Genomic DNA, 16,334 nt, shown 5'->3' with positions numbered 1-16,334 from the left:
GACATTCCACATATTCATACGTTCTGGAACTGAACGTACACATCTTGATTCTCATTAGTTCCTTTATGCTCGAAATCCTAGTATGTGTTGACTTTCTTGTACTTTGAAAATCTACAGAGTCCTTATGTTGACTTTCTTGTACTTTGAAAATCTACAGAGTCCTTATGTTGACTTTCTTGTACTTTGAAAATCTACAGAGTCCTTATGTTGACTTTCTTGTACTTTGAAAATCTACAGAGTCCTTACGTTGACTTTCTTGTACTTTGAAAATCTACAGAGTCCTTATGTTGACTTTCTTGTACTTTGAAAATCTACAGAGCCCTTATGTTGACTTTCTTGTACTTTGAAAATCTACAGAGTCCTAGTTTGTTTTAAAGGTTCGTCTTACGCTAGCGACATCTCTTGGCGTCTGGCGACGCAGCTAGCGACAATTATTAGCTTGACGCGAACTACTAGTAATTAATGTGAGTATCAGAACGATGCTTCGTACTTTATAATAAAGCTTAAGAATATGAAAGGATTCCCAAAATTCACGCAAGAAGGAATTTTGATAGAAAACACGGGTTTATAATTTAAAGTTGTAAATTTTGTATTGATTCATAAAGTACACAGTATAGGGTTATGTATGGAATAGCATATCGGGTAAATGGCCTTCACAGCTTTGCTTGTACATATACACTTCTTTATTGAAAATTTTCATGACTGTTTTGCATCGCAATAGCGACCACGATTAACTGTTGTTACCTAACCAGCCATATTTTCGAAGAAAATGGTCCGATGATGTTTCCAGTCCAAAATCCGCACCAAACAGTGACACGTTGTGGGTGCAATTTGTTTCTTAAAAATAACTCGTGGATTTTTTGAACCCCGAAATATGACAATTTTGTCGATTATCAAAGCCATCAAGATGAAAGTGAGCCTCATAACTGGAGATGACTTTCTTCGAAAAATCAGTATCCACCCAGAATCCATTGAATGAACTTTCTTAGCTATGCGTGGTCAGTAAGCGTCAGTTCTTGAGTTAATTGTACTTTGTAAGCATGAGGATGCAAATCTTTCGTGAGAATACGCTGTAGGGAGTTTCTCGAAATGTTCAATTGTTGACTATGGTATCCAGTGGCGTATTTACGCTTCTCTTTCGGGGGGATTTAGCTAACTTTGGGGGATCTTTCCCTGGAAATTTGCAAATTCTGCAAGATATTTCATTTACTTTACTATAGTAAGAAAGACTTCGGGGGGCTTAAGCCCGGAAGGCCCCCTAAATACGCCACTGATGGTATCGAACTTATGTTCCTGGCCTCTCAGCAACATTCTCACGAACTGCTTCAATGTTTTGTGTTGAACGATTTCTTGAAGGATGGCCAGAGTGTTTAAGATCACAAATTGATCCTACCTCCCTAAAGTTTATAATTAATTAAATCTCTTCACAGTTGATGAACTTAAATCAGTATATTTTGTACGAAAATTGTGAACTGTGTCTGCCAAACCTTCATTATTTTTAAAATATTGTCCAACAATGAAAATGCGTTCTTTTGTCTAGCGCTCCATTTTAATAACCCTGAACTATCAGCTATGAAGGTTTCTTTTCTTTTTTTTTTTTTCGTTGGCAACACCGAAACCGTACAAATGGTGCAAAATTCAAATCTTGCGTGAAATTTTAGTATCTCCATTATTCGTAAAAAAGGTTTGTTTGAATGTTTATGCAACCCGTGACTCTTATACGTTTTAAAGGTTGCATATTAACATTACTGGGGGATTAAGGCGTCTTGCTTATAAGGATAGTCCTTTAAAAGTACACAAATAAATAGATTAGTAGGTTGGTTTATTTGAATTAAGATCAGTGGTAGAAATGGGACGGTATGCGGTGGTATGCCATACCGCCTTTGGTTTTTTAGTAATGAGGACATACCGTCTCTGGTTTTTTAGTGATCAAGATAATATTTAAATAGCCAGTATGTTGAGTCAAAATGATAATAAAACATACCACCTCTGCTTTTTTCCACTTCGAACACTGGTTGAGATTCAAACTACATGAGCTCCTGCAGGGAATCGAACCTGATCTTCCGCGCTAAAGACTCCTAAACTAACCATAGGGCTCATTTATAAATATAATTTAATTGTACAACATGAGTAAAAAAAAAAAAAAAAACATTATTAAACATACTTTAACTTTTGAAAAGAAAATTTTACTAACTAACTAACTAACTAACTATGGAACCCGGAGGTTCAATGCCGTATTCACGAAACCGCTCCATTGACTTGACTGGATCCAGTATCTACTTTGTATTCTTGTTTCTGCGGGATCCATCTTAATATTGTTCTCCTCTGTGCGCCAAGGTCTTCCTGATGGTAGTTTTCAGATTGGATTTCCAGTTAAAACTTTGAAAGTTTTCCGACTTTCTTCCATTCTAACTACATGACCTGGCCACTCTGAGTCTCCTAGATTTAATAACCCTAACAATGTTTGGTAAATGGTACAGTAAAACCTGTCTTCAACGGACCCTTTATTAAACGGAAAACTGTCTTAAACGGAAATATTTCACGGTCCCATGAATTTTGGAGAACAAAACGTGTAAAAAGTCCCTTCATTAAGCGGAAACTGTGTTACGCGGACAACGGAAAGAAAATTAAACATTTAACGGAAAATTCTGAGTTCCGGACTACAGCGTTTAGATGTTTAGACATTTTGTGAGACATATACATTACATTGTCTGCGATAAAATGTTAGTTCTTTTGTTAAATATTTCTGGACAGTGTTTACCTTCCCCAACCACTACTCATATTCACTCCCACAAATTGTCCTTAATCCCAGCAACTTAATCAAAAACCATACGGAATGTCGGAAAGAAGAAAACGAGATAGAGGAAGAAGAGAAATACGATACCGAGTTCGAAGAAGAGTGTAGAATAAATACATATCAAGATGCTCTCAGAAGTTTAAAGGAACTGAAAAATTTGTCTTACGAAAAAATGATTCTGATTCACTTAGTATAATTTCTCAGCCTAAAGTGTATGCGGAAAGTCAAGCAGCAATGTACACAGAAAACCCTGCTTGGCTATTAGAAAAATAAAGAAAACGTGGGCATAGTATATTTTGTATTCATTTTAATTGTTTTGTGTATTTATTCGTAGAAGAAAGAAGTACTGAATCGAACAATGTACGTACAGCAATATATTTTCTCAGTATGCCCCTTTATAAGCATGTATTTTTTTTAAAGAGGAAAGGTCTACCTCCACTAAGCGGAAACCTGACTTTAACGGAAATTTTTGCAAGTCCCGCTCGATTCCGCTTAAGACAGGTTTCACTGTATAAATTATGCAATTTCTCATTATGAAGTTCCCGCCGTTCCCACTTCTCTTGGGTCCGAATATTCGTCTCAGGATTTTGTTCTCAAATACTTTCAGTCTATGTTCTTCCCTCAGAATAAGCGACCATGTATCGGAACCCTACAGTGTAATAGATATGATTATAATTTTATATGTTTTAAGCTTCAAATTCCTCGACAGAATTTGCGACGACAAAAGATTTTTGAACTGAATAATAACACAAATTCCTTCTTTTTTTAGTCGACATTTAATTTCGTCGTGAATATGGTTTGGTCTATTAACCTCTTGCGTACCAGTGATATCAATGTGGATGTCATAAAATACTCCGTTTCAAAATACCAGTGACATCCATGGGGATGTCATGAAAATGTATCCTTTATTAAGGGTCGTATTAATCCTGGAGATGAGGAAATATTTCCACTGACATCCATATGGATATCATAAAATACTCCGTTGCAAAATAACAATGACATCCATGGGTATATCATGAAAACGTATCCTTTATTAAGGATCGTATTAATCCTGGAGATGAGGAAATATTTCCACTGACATCCATGTGGATATCATAAAATACTCCGTTGCAAAATACCAGTGACATCCATGGGAATGTCATGAAAATGTATCCTTTATTAAGGATCGTATTAATCCTGGAGATGAGGAAATATTTCCACTGACATCCATGTGGATATCATAAAATACTCCGTTTCAAAATAACAATGACATCCATGGGAATGTCATGAAAACGTATCCTTTATTAAGGGTCGTATTAATCCTGGAGATGAGGAAATATTTCCACTGACATCCATGTGGATATCATAAAATACTCCGTTTCAAAATACCAGTGACATCCATGGGAATGTCATGAAAATGTATCCTTTATTAAGGGTCGTATTAATCCTGGAGATGAGGAAATATTCCCACTGACATCCATGTGGATATCATAAAATACTCCGTTTCAAAATAACAATGACATCCATGGGTATATCATGAAAACGTATCCTTTATTAAGGATCGTATTAATCCTGGAGGTGATGAAATTTTTTAGTAGGTGCAAGGCTCGAGTTAGTTGTACTGTTTCTCCTTAGGTGACAGATCCTTACTAACAAAAGAAAAACGTTTTGTCTTAGTATTTGGTAGACCTAAGAGAGCATTGAATTAATACACGCATGTATTTGTTTTGATGATAAACAGTTAGCAAATTCGAGATCATAGTTTGAGATCGGAAAAAAAAGTAATAAAACTTTGTCTTTGATCTCTGCTCAGAGTTGCCAACCTGAAGCAGCATAAAATCCCTTTTAGATCATCAAAATTTCCCGTTTTCAGTCCAAATGTTCCGCAATGCAAATATTCTTTTTAAGTCAGTAATTTGAATGCTCTCCTCGCGCGTGGACAATAACTATACCATATATAACGGTCTTGGATAGTCGTTGAACAGAAAATGAAAACCTGGTATTTTACAGCACGCACATAGGAAAATGACACCTGGAATGCAAGGTGTTAATTTTGATCCTAGATATTTGAAAGTATCTACTTTGTGGAAAGTATTATTTGGTATTTTAATGCATACATAATTAGCAGTATTACGATTCCATATAACAAAACTGTACACTACTATTAAAATTAAGAGCGCGAAAACTTCTATTATGCACTCTCATATATTGTGATAAATGCATGTTACTTCGCCAGATGGACGACGAAATCAAGTCCGAAGAAAATGTGACATAAATGCAATGCGTATATTGATTTCTTTTAATCACAGGACTGTGTAGCACGAAATCAATCCGTATTAATCTCAGTCCACTGTATAAAATGCTTTTACTGATCACGTAAATATCAGCATTGGGTTTTCGATTTCTGAAAGATCACCTGATCTGATAACGTTATTTTACAGTGGTTGAAAGGGTACGTGTGTGTCATTTTTCAAGATGAGTGACAGCACATGCGCTACTGAGAGTTAGTCAGATACGTTGTATATTTTATGTTATGGAATTTAAAGATTGTTTTATTATATTTTTTTTAAAGAAAAAGTTTGTTTAGTTGGCAAATTGTTGGAAAGGTTTGCCATAGAATGTTCGAGCTATCACGTGCATACTAGTGGAACACGTCAATCAAAATCTACAAAAAAAAAAAAAAAAAGTGTTTTTTTCTTACTCAAACTTACCACTTAGAGACATATCACTTTTAAAAAGTCTACGATGTTTGTAACTTCTTTTCTGTCTATGTGTGTGTTTGTGTGTTACTTCTGTCGCCATTTGTCTCCGTAGCAGAAAAATCATTAAGTTCTACATTTGAAATCTCAGAGGCTACCTGCTTGTTATGTCAAAACTTGAAAACGGCGCTAGTGTTGCCAAGAACATCAAATGAGGAAAATTTCCTTAACCTAGGGAAATTTCGTAGGTAAATTCAGCGAAACACGAAAAGGAGATTTTTTTTCGATAAAATATGAAGAAATCGAGGGAAATGCTATAGCGCTGACTGCTTGACCAACATAAATGCTTAAAATTTTATTTGTTTTTCAGAAATAAACAAATACAATAGAAGTATGTGTGTGTGTGTGTGTTCAAAGCAGCATAATTTGTGCCCATTGTTGGCTGAGTGTATTTTTGTGTTTATTTTTGTAAAAAAAGAAGTAAAAGAAAAAGTTTTTAAAAATAGAAGCAAAAAGCAAATGAATAAAACAAATGTGGTTGGCACTTCCTTTAATATAGCTAAATTAATCTTACTACATAACTTCTGTCATAAGAATTAGACACTGAACAAACTAGGGAAAATTTGATCAGAAAAGGGAAAATTTGATCAGAAAAGGGAAAATTTGATCAGAAAAGGGAAAATTTGGTAAGAAAAGGGAAAATTTGATAAGAAAAGGGAAAAATTGATAAGAAAAGAGAAAATTTGATAAGAAAAGAGAAAATTTGATAAGAAAACGGAAAATTTGATAAGAAAAGAGAAAATTTGATAAGAAAAGGAAAAATTTGATAAGAAAAGGAAAATTTGACAAGAAAAGAGAAAATTTGATAAGAAAAGGGAAAATTTGATAAGAAAAGAGAAAATTTGATAAGAAAAGGAAAAATTTGATAAGAAAAGGAAAAAATTGATAAGAAAAGGGAACATTTGATAAGAAAAGGAAAAATTTGATAAGAAAAAAGAAAATTTGACAAGAAAAGAGAAAATTTGATAAGAAAAGGGAAAATTTGATAAGAAAAGAGAAAATTTGATAAGAAAAGGAAAAATTTGATAAGAAAAGGAAAAAATTGATAAGAAAAGGGAACATTTGATAAGAAAAGGAAAAATTTGATAAAAAAGAAAATTTGATAAGAAAATAGAAAATTTGATAAGAAAAGGAAAAATTTGATAAGAAAAGGGAAAATTTTCTTGAAGAAACCTACGAACACTGATCAAGATGTAGACTAAACTAAATATATAAACAAACAGCTGTATACGTTGTATTAATTTTATATATATATATATATATATATATATATATATATATATATATATATATATATATATATATATATATATATATATATATATGTATAAAAAAGTAAAGTCACAAATAGTCGTAGACGGTTGCCTTATGTGAAAAGTTTTATCAAAATGTTGTAGGATTCGTAAGTTAACGAATTTTCCATTAGATCGACTAGTCTCGTGCCTAGATCGCAAATTTTTTGCAAGTGAAAAATTTAAAAAATTTCTTTTTAAAAAATATTTTTCCCTTAAAAAGTTAGAGAACCAAAAGCAAAATAAAGGATATTTTACGATCACGACGATAGAAGCGCCGCGCCGTGCACCTCGAATTTACGAGAAAATAAGATTGTGGTGGGACAACATAGTGTCCATAACTTTTCTCGGGGTACTTCTCGTTTTCTTCCATCTGATCATTCCACTTATTCTCCCATCATCATTCACTTGCCTTAATCACCCGTCTCCCTTAGCTTAAAGTGCATATTCGTAAGGCGTTAAACTAAAAGATTTCATTTCATTTTTTTTTCTTTTTCCGAATCTATGCAATAATAAATGGAACATTCAGATCACAAGGAGTTCAAGTCCAGATCAAAAGATTCATAAAGTTTGTGGGCTCCGTTTAAATGTATGAAAAAGTGAATATTATACACACACACACACATATATATATATATATATATATATATATATATATATATATATATATATATATATATATATATATATATATATATAAGAGTTATTTAGACTTGAATCTTTTACGCACTGAAAGGACCTTCAAGTAGAGATCTGAAATATGATATAAGTCTATGTCAAAAATGAGCAAAAGTGGACTGAGCATCCCAAAACAAGGACAAGAAACGCTCACCTACATTTACCGTACATTGAACCGTCCAGAATGTACGCATGAACACGCATCTCTTCCTCTGCCAGAGTGGTCACCCTGCCCCAAAGATCTTTACGATATGTGCATAGTACACCGTAAGCATAAAGTCCTGCCCTGATTATAAAAATTTACGGAATAAACCGTTGGACAGAATAATGTAAATTCTGGTCCGTTATATAGATTCGTATTACAAGTTTTTTTAAAGACCAATAGATGGCACTAGTGCTACCCAAGAGTGATGCAGTACGTTACTTGGCGCGCGCGGGTTAGTTGGCGAAATGGCATCGAAGCAGGAGAAAGCGCAATGCATGCTGTGGTATCACGAAAGCAAATCGCCCATCAGTAACATAAGTAACGTAAGTGGTCTTTTTTAAAAAAAACTTGTAATACTAACCTATGTAACTGACCAGTATTTACATTATTATGTCAAACGGTTCTTCTGTAATAAATTTTTGTAATCAGGGCAAGACTCTATGCTCACCCTGTATATTATTTCATAAACAAAATTATTTTTTACTATTCTATTATAATATATTTAATTCTAGCATAAGAAATCTAAAAATATTTCAAAACATCTTTCCTCTGTTATTTATTTATTTATTTATTTATTTATGCACCATACTTGTAGCTTGTAACATATCAACCAACAAACAATATTGATATTGAACTGTGATAAATGGTTGATTCACAAATCAATCTTCATTTAGTTAAGCTAAATTTTTAATTTAAGGACGAAGAGAAGGAGAATGAGGAAAGAGGAGGGTATGGAAATGTTTGGGGCCGCTGATACCAGAAATTGAATATGATCGTTGAGCTCTTAATATAAATGCAGTTGTCGGTGTAAAGAGATGGGTTCTCTATTTTTTCTTTATTCTGATAAATTTTATTACTACAGGAAAGAAAGTCGGAAATTACTAAAACGCTAGGTAACATAAACGCTTTCTTCAATAAAATTTTGTTCTCAGCGGGGGTAGGGTGAAATGAAAATGCGAGGGAATTGCACTGAGACACTATCTTTATATAGTTGCTATGGCAGTTATTTATTATTCTTTTCTCGTAGCTTCGAAGGGGAAGTTCAGTGTTTCATCCAGACATGTTTTTTTTGGGGGGCACTGCCCTCCCGCAACTCTGAGAGTGCCCCAGAGGAGACCAAAATAATATGTCTATAATATAAAAATAAATAGAATAGTACCAGTAGCCCCCTCCCCTCCCGGAATACTAAGTGCGCTTCCTCGGAACATTTTTTTCTGCTGGGACGGTTGGTGAACTCCCGGGAAGGAGACAAAGGCCTTTCTGAAAGCATATGTGGAAGAATGCATAAAACAAGCATCTTACTTTCCCTGAGCTAGGGATGGCCAGAACCGGTTCCTAGTGAAACCGGTTTTCGGGTCTGAACGGATCCGGTTCTAGAAGATCCGGTTTTTCGGATCCAGGTCTGGAACCGGTTCTTCGGATCCAGGTCTGGAACCGGTTCTCGGATCCAGGTCAGGAACCGGTTTTTCGGATCCAGGTCTAGAACCGGTTCTTCGGATCCAGGTCTGGAACCGGTTCTAAAACAGAACCGGTTCCTCGCAGAACCGGTTCCGCTGGAACCGAAACTTTGTGACCATCTCTACGCTAAACCCGAGCTGCTGGCAAGCTGTGAACAGTATGCTAGATGAAATGGTGGAAGCGACAGGCAGGCGCCCAGGCGGCGGCAGCTTGTCTCATTTGGCTAAATAAACTGGGTAACTGGCAAACTCATTGGTTAAACAGGCAAACTGGCCAACTCATTTGGCTAAACACCCACTGGTGGACCAAAATTTTTTTCTGGGGGCACAAGCGGGTCTGGGCGAGGAAGGCACAAGCGCATGGTCCTCTTTGCATTATTTTTGAAGGTGAACTTTATGCCTCCTTTACGGGTCTTTGGGGGCTTTCGGATCCAGGTCTGGAACCGGTTCCTAAGATCCGGTTCTGGAACCGGGTTTTCAGATCCAGATCTGGAACCGGTTCCTAAGATCCGGTTCTGGAACGGGTTTTCGGATCCAGGTCTGGAACCGGTTCCTAAGATCCGGTTCTGGAACCGGGTTTTCGGATCCAGGTCCGGAACCGGTTCCAGAACCGGTTCTGAAACCCGGATCTCCAAGAACCGGTTCCTTGCGGAACCGGTTCCGCCGGAACCGGAACTTTGTGGCCATCCCTACCCTGAGCTCTGCGTCGAGCTGCATTCCTGATTAGCAATATCAATATTTGCACTTTTGATTAGCAATATCAATATTTGTACTTCTGATTAGCAATATCAATATTTGTACTTCTGATTAGCAATATCAATATTTGTACTTCTGATTAGCAATATCAATATTTGTACTTCTGATTAGCAATATCAATATTTGTACTTCTGATTAGCAATATCAATATTTGTACTTCTGATTAGCAATATCAATATTTGTACTTCTGATTAGCAATATCAATATTTGTACTTCTGATTAGCACACGTAACAATTGAAGATTCGCCGCTTTTTTTTTTTTTTTTTTTTTTAGAATTGTTACACGCAGTGTTTCTTCAACGAAATGAGAAACTATTCTATGGGTTTCATGTTATGGCTTTGAATGCTAGCCACTGATGAAAGAGTTCACCTCTTGAAGTTTGCATTCTTTAACCCTCGCACTACCAACGGGGGTTGGATACTTTGTGTCCTTCACAGATTTTGGGGGGGGGGTAAATAACTCTTCTAATCTTATCTTTAAAATTGTAAAACAATGTGTTATTGCTCAACATGTTTGGCTAAAGCGTATACCTTATGGTGGTGCAAATTGAACGTTGGTGTGTCTCGTTGGTAGGAGATGTGATTTAGAAGTGTCACTCCTAGATGGCAGTATAATAAATAGATTTATGCTGCATTTCCTGAATTTGGCGGTTAGTCTTATCTCGTGTACTATACACTTCAGTCCAGTCTTGGGAAGTAACGTAACGCAAGTAACGCGTTACTTGTAACGCGTTACTTTTTAAGTAACGTTTCCTATTAACGCGTTACATTTTTACCAAAGTAACTGTAACGGTAACGCGTTACAAATTTTTAAGTAACGTACCTAGTTTGCGTTACTTTTTTCGCGTTACATTTCGGATGAGTAACTACAATATATGTATTCTTTTCGGAAACAAATGTTTCTTTCCTGTAAGTGAATTTCTCAGAATGAAACAATCGAGCATGAACTACGTATGTCAGTGACCGACAGTCACAGACACACAGAGAAACAGATAAATTCGTAGTGCCACTTGCTGTGTTTGGAAGATGAGGACAGCCTCAGGGAAATCATGTGTACTGATTCCAAGCACCTGGAAGATTTTGTCGTAGATTTTGACAGCTCGAAATCAATGCATTCAGTGAGTGAACTAGGAGTGCAATGATACCGGTAGTCTATTTTACTTTGATTGGTATTGTTTTTATGAAGATGGAGAACGAAAATATTTTACCGTTCGAACATTTGAAAGAATACTTTTTTCTTAAGAGCTGAGGATGATGGTGGACAGAATTTAAAAGTAAAATGTCTGAAGTCCCCTGGTGGAAAATATCAACAACTAGGGTGCCATAATTAACGATATACAGTAAGGGGTTAATATGAATAAACTGTTCTGATGAGCAGGCCTACTTTATTACTAGAAAATAGTTTGCTGATGTATGTAATATTGGAGTTCTTTCAGATCAGTTTGCTTATCCTAGAGTCCCGTTGATTACAGACTTTGAAACTAGCTTTAAAAAGCATGTATCGACTTTAGAGTTACTGGCAGGTTTTGATTCACCCCCAGTTCATGTGTTCTCATTTTATTGGTTGTAGTGTTATGTTTCTCTATATTGTGTATTTTTAATTTTACATAACAACATTGTTATTATTATATAATTAGTTTAGCAGTATAATAATAAGCAACAATTTTTTCTAACGCATAAGGATGAGCACAAGTCAAGATAAAACTCGATTCGACTCGAATTCAAGTCGAGTTTCGAGTCAAGTCAAAGGTAATATTCTCAAGTCGAGTTCCAAGTCGATTCAGTTTATCGCATCGAGTTGCGAGTCCCGTCGAGTTTTTTAAATGGCTCGTTCGTTTTAACTCGTCTTGAAATCATGGCCTGATTACACTGGAAAGTGAAAACCATAAGAAATGTAAGCTAAGCAGTAATATGGAATACTTTTAGTGTTGCTCACGAGAGGGGACACTGTTCGCATCTCCTCTCGTCTCGATAGCGAGACCACAAGAGATTTTTTATAACAAGCTCAGCTCCGCTCGGCTCAACTGAGAAGATAGCTCGAGCCGGCTCGCTTGGGGTGAACCATCGACTCGAACTGGCTTGGCTGGGATGAGCCATCTGCTCGGTTCGGCTCAACTGAGCCGATGGCTCTAGCCGAGTTGGTTGGGTGAGCTGTTGGCTCGGCTCACTTCTCGGTTCGGGTCGATAGTGATTGAGCTATGAGCCGAGCTGCTCGAGGCGTTGACAATTCTAAGCCCGGGCCGAGCAGTTTTGAAGATATTTGGCCAGTGCCCTATAATTTTTAACCGTGTTTGGTTCGAGCTCGAATACTCAACCAAGACCCAAATTCAGGATGTCGTGAACAATGTCCTTGACTCCTAGACTTCACGACTAGCGAGGTTGGCAATCAACTAGTTTTTAGTATTCAAATACAAAGCTCCTATCTTTCATGTTTATATACGGTGTTATAATAATAATAATAATAATAATAATAATAATAATAATAATAATAATAATAATAATAATAATAATAATAATAATATAATAATAATAGCGGTAGTAATAGTAGTACGGAAAATTGAAGTAATAATTTTTATCACATATTTAAAGTTTCGGACCTAAAAGTAACGCGGAATAACGCGTTACTTTCGAAGTAAAGTAACAGTTACTTTTTTGGGGCAAGTAACGCGTTACATTTTAAGAGAAAGTAAAGTAACTTGTAACGCGTTACATTTTTACAAGTAACTTACCCAACACTGCTTCAGTCACTGTAGATATTTGTGAGAGTTTCTAATTTCTTTCTTTTGCGAGATGTACGAGGTGTGATTGGGAAGTTTTAAGACAGTTGGCAACACTGCTCAGGAGGAGTAGATATAATCGTCCGTTAGTATGGAAGTCGTAGTTTGGTGTGTCCTTGACACATATTGAAACATGCACCGAGATATCTTTATTCAGTACGGCGTAGCAACCAGTTGAGTGCGGGCGTGTGTGTGTGTGTGTGTTGGCGGATTTTTAAGTGCGCAAAATGGATGAAAAATTGGAACAACGCGTTTGTGTGAAATTTGGTTTAAAACTGGGAAATCCTCTTCGGAGACTGACAAACTCTTAAAAACAGCTTTTGAAGACAAATGTCTGAGCCGAAGCCGGTCAAACGTGTTTATATGGTTTTACAGACCCAAAGATGGCCGCGAGTCAGTAGAGGATGACCCCTTGGTCTGGACGGCCCTTCAACATCAAAAACTAACGAAAACATTGCGAAAGTTGGCGATTTAGTGCGCTCGAACCGTAGGCTTACAATTAGGGAGATGGCTGAAGACCTGAGTTTAAGTTTATATGCAATTCAGTCAATTTTAGCTGATGATTTGAACATGAGTCGAGTGTCCGCGAAATTCATTCCAAAAGTGTTGTCACACGAGCAGAAACAACACAGACTTGAGGTGTCCCAAGAACTGTCTAACCGAGCCGGAATGGACTCAGATTTCTTGAATAGGGTAAGAAAGAACAGGAGATGAATCATGGGTTTATGGGTATGACCCAGAAACAAAGGTCCAATCTTCTCAGTGGAAGAGCCCAGATTCACCAAGACCAAAGAAAGCGCGATAAAGTCGGTCGAATGTGAAGACAATGTTGGTGGTTTTTTTTTCGATTCTAAGAGTATCGTGCATCATGAATTTGCCCCTAGGGGGTAGACAGTCAACCAGGAATACTACAAAAGTGTCCTTCAGCGTCTGCGCGAAAATGTGCGGCAGAAAGGCCTGCCCTCTTGAAAGAAAAGAATTAGATTCTCCATCACGACAATGCACCCAGAGCATTGTGCGTTCTCGATCAAGTACTTTTTGGCCAAATTCAACATTCCTGTGCTTCCGCAACCCCTGTATTCCCCAGATTTGGCCCCAGCCAACTTCTACCTCTTTCCTAAATTAAAATTGTCATTGAAAGGAAAGAGATTTGATTCAATTGAGGACATTCAAGCAAACACGGAGAGAGTGCTTCACACCATTACGGAAAATAATTTTCAGGAATGCTTCCAGAAGTGGAAACACCGTTGGAAGCGGTGTGTTCATTCAGCAGGGGACTACTTTGAAGGAGATCCATCACAATAGCCTGTAAGTACTGCCATTTTTAAATTACAAGCCCAGTCTTAAAACTTTCCAATCATACCTCGTTTTTAATCTTAACAAGTGGGTACAAAATGCCCCCCCCCTCCAGGAAGTCCGCATTACAAAAAGTACCTAGCAGTGCGAGGGTAACTATGATATATTGAAGAAATTATACTTCTTATTTCTTATCATTATTTGTTAACAGAACGAAACCATGTTCACAAAACGTGAAGGACAAACTGTGACTTTGAAAGGAACACCTGTCTGCCATGGCGTAGTGGAAGCTAGAGCGTGTGTGGTGTTAAACCTTGCTGAAACTGACCAGATTCAAAATGGAGACATTCTTATCACCCATTGCACGGACATCGGATGGACACCGTTCTTCCCTCTCTTAGGAGGAGTAGTCACCGAATTAGGAGGACTTATTTCACACGGTAAGTATTTGAGTGTATTATTTAGTATCTGAGTTTCATGATTCTCAGATCTCAGAATTTTCTCACTAGGCTCATTTAGGTTTGACAGTTAGTCTATTGTTTGCCCACCGTGTAAACCCTAGAATATTCCCTATTTTTTATTTAGTTTTATTTAATGTTAGGAAATAGTTTAGAAATAAAATTTTAAAGAATATCCTATCATGGCACTAATAAAAAAGTGCCTACGATTGGATAAATTTCTAATTGAACTTTCGTACATTGTTTTTCCCAATATCCCTTTTAAATCCAAAAAATGAGCTTTAGGTCGGTAATAAGCTTCAATGTTTTTAGACACAATGGCTGTCTACCTGCACGATCCTCATCACTCAGGTTGACCCGATCATATCCCAATTCCTGAAACCACATGTAAATCAAGGTGACCAGAATTTTCACTTGCAAAAACGGGACGCATACGAATCGGCTACGGGAAGGGGGGTATAACTGACTTCCAGATTGCGTTTTGGGACTCAGCAGTGTTCTCAATTTACAAAATACACAAGTAAGAGATTAACACACCGTTTCTAACTTTACGTGTACCACACAACAAATAATGGTTCCCGATTGCAAGTTCTACCCAACAATTCTTTTAACTAGTTGAACACTCAGAATTCCCACTCAATTCCAACTTGAACCACGAACACTCAATTCCCATTTGAAAATTCAAAAGTTCTAGACATGGCTAAACCTTGGCAACGAGTGTTGGTACGGAAAAGAGTAGAATTTCCATTGACGATTTATATTTTGAATAATAATTACGGGATACCTAGGTCATTTTTACTTAAAAACGGGACATTTAGGCGTCCCGTTCGAGAATCAGAAAAAACGGGACAACGGTTGGAAAAAAGGGACTGTCCCGGCTAAAACGGGACGTCTGGTCACCTTGGTGTAAATTGTCGTCTGGGATAGAGTTTAATCAAGAAAAGTAGCAGTCGTAACCCTTGGTGAAAATTGTAATAAATCATGATACGGAAGTGCTCTCTCGTCAGGTCCACTTTTGGTGACAACCACCTCGCTTCAAACGGGTGCCCTGCAACCACAAAGATTCCGAGTAATATACGGTTTTGCATTGAGAGTAAATAAAGATGACAAAATTTAACAGATTACATTGTTGCCAGTACGTGATTCCCGAACCTTTCAGTGGAACCCTCATAGTTGTATAGAAATCACATGGGTTCGTTTATAAATGAAAAACACGTCTTGGTATTTACAAATATAGACCGCGTGTAAGATATTACAATATATATCGTATCATTACTTAACCATATACAGATAGTTTTTGTTAATAAAAAGGATAAAATATCAGTATGAAAAGTGCGATTCAATTAGAAATGTATTTAAACGTGGGCACTTTTACCATTAACATAGGCGGTACCACAAAGACTCCAAATTCAAGATCATTTTTCTCGTGATGCCATGGACGGATAACTTTTAAAAAATATATATATTTCTCAGGATTTAGTGTCTTCAAATTGTTATAATTAAAAAGCCCAATTAGAAATGTATTCACGCGTGGTTACTTTCTATTAATGCTATGATAGGATGTTCTTTGGTTATCTGGAAGAGAATACTAAATTAGATACAAGTCATACTCTTGGGCAAGAGCGCCGATCCTGGAGGGCCCCGGGCCCCCCAAAGCTCATGTGGGCCCCTATTGTATTTATGAATATACAATATTTGGCATAATTTGAATGCAATTTGTCTTAAAATCCTCATATATGTACCTCCTGCATCTGAATGTCCCCCCCCCCCTAATTTTCAGAGAAATCGGCGCCCTTACTCTTGGGCTATTACTTCATCCGAGCATGTGTGATGATCACAAAAGGAAAATTAAGATTTTTCATTTTCTCGTGAGGTTTAGA

At 36.8% G+C, this 16,334-nt stretch overlaps 1 protein-coding gene across 1 annotated transcript in view; it reads left to right on the top strand.

The window, feature by feature from the left end:
* The window catches only part of LOC145683816 (rifampicin phosphotransferase-like), a 204,744-nt gene that overhangs the window by 182,811 nt on the left and 5,599 nt on the right, over nt 1-16,334 (top strand). The window contains exon 27 of the mRNA XM_081755413.1: nt 14,208-14,436. Coding sequence (XP_081611539.1) covers nt 14,208-14,436 — 229 coding nt within the window. The remainder of the gene's footprint in view (nt 1-14,207; nt 14,437-16,334) is intronic.

The sequence above is a fragment of the Thermobia domestica genome, chromosome 1 (genome assembly GCF_964235325.1).
Source record: "Thermobia domestica chromosome 1, izTheDome1.hap1.1, whole genome shotgun sequence".
Classification (NCBI taxonomy): domain Eukaryota; kingdom Metazoa; phylum Arthropoda; class Insecta; order Zygentoma; family Lepismatidae; genus Thermobia; species Thermobia domestica.
The sequence above is the reverse complement of the archived record's forward strand: the minus strand, read 5'-3'. Positions and strand labels throughout refer to the sequence as shown.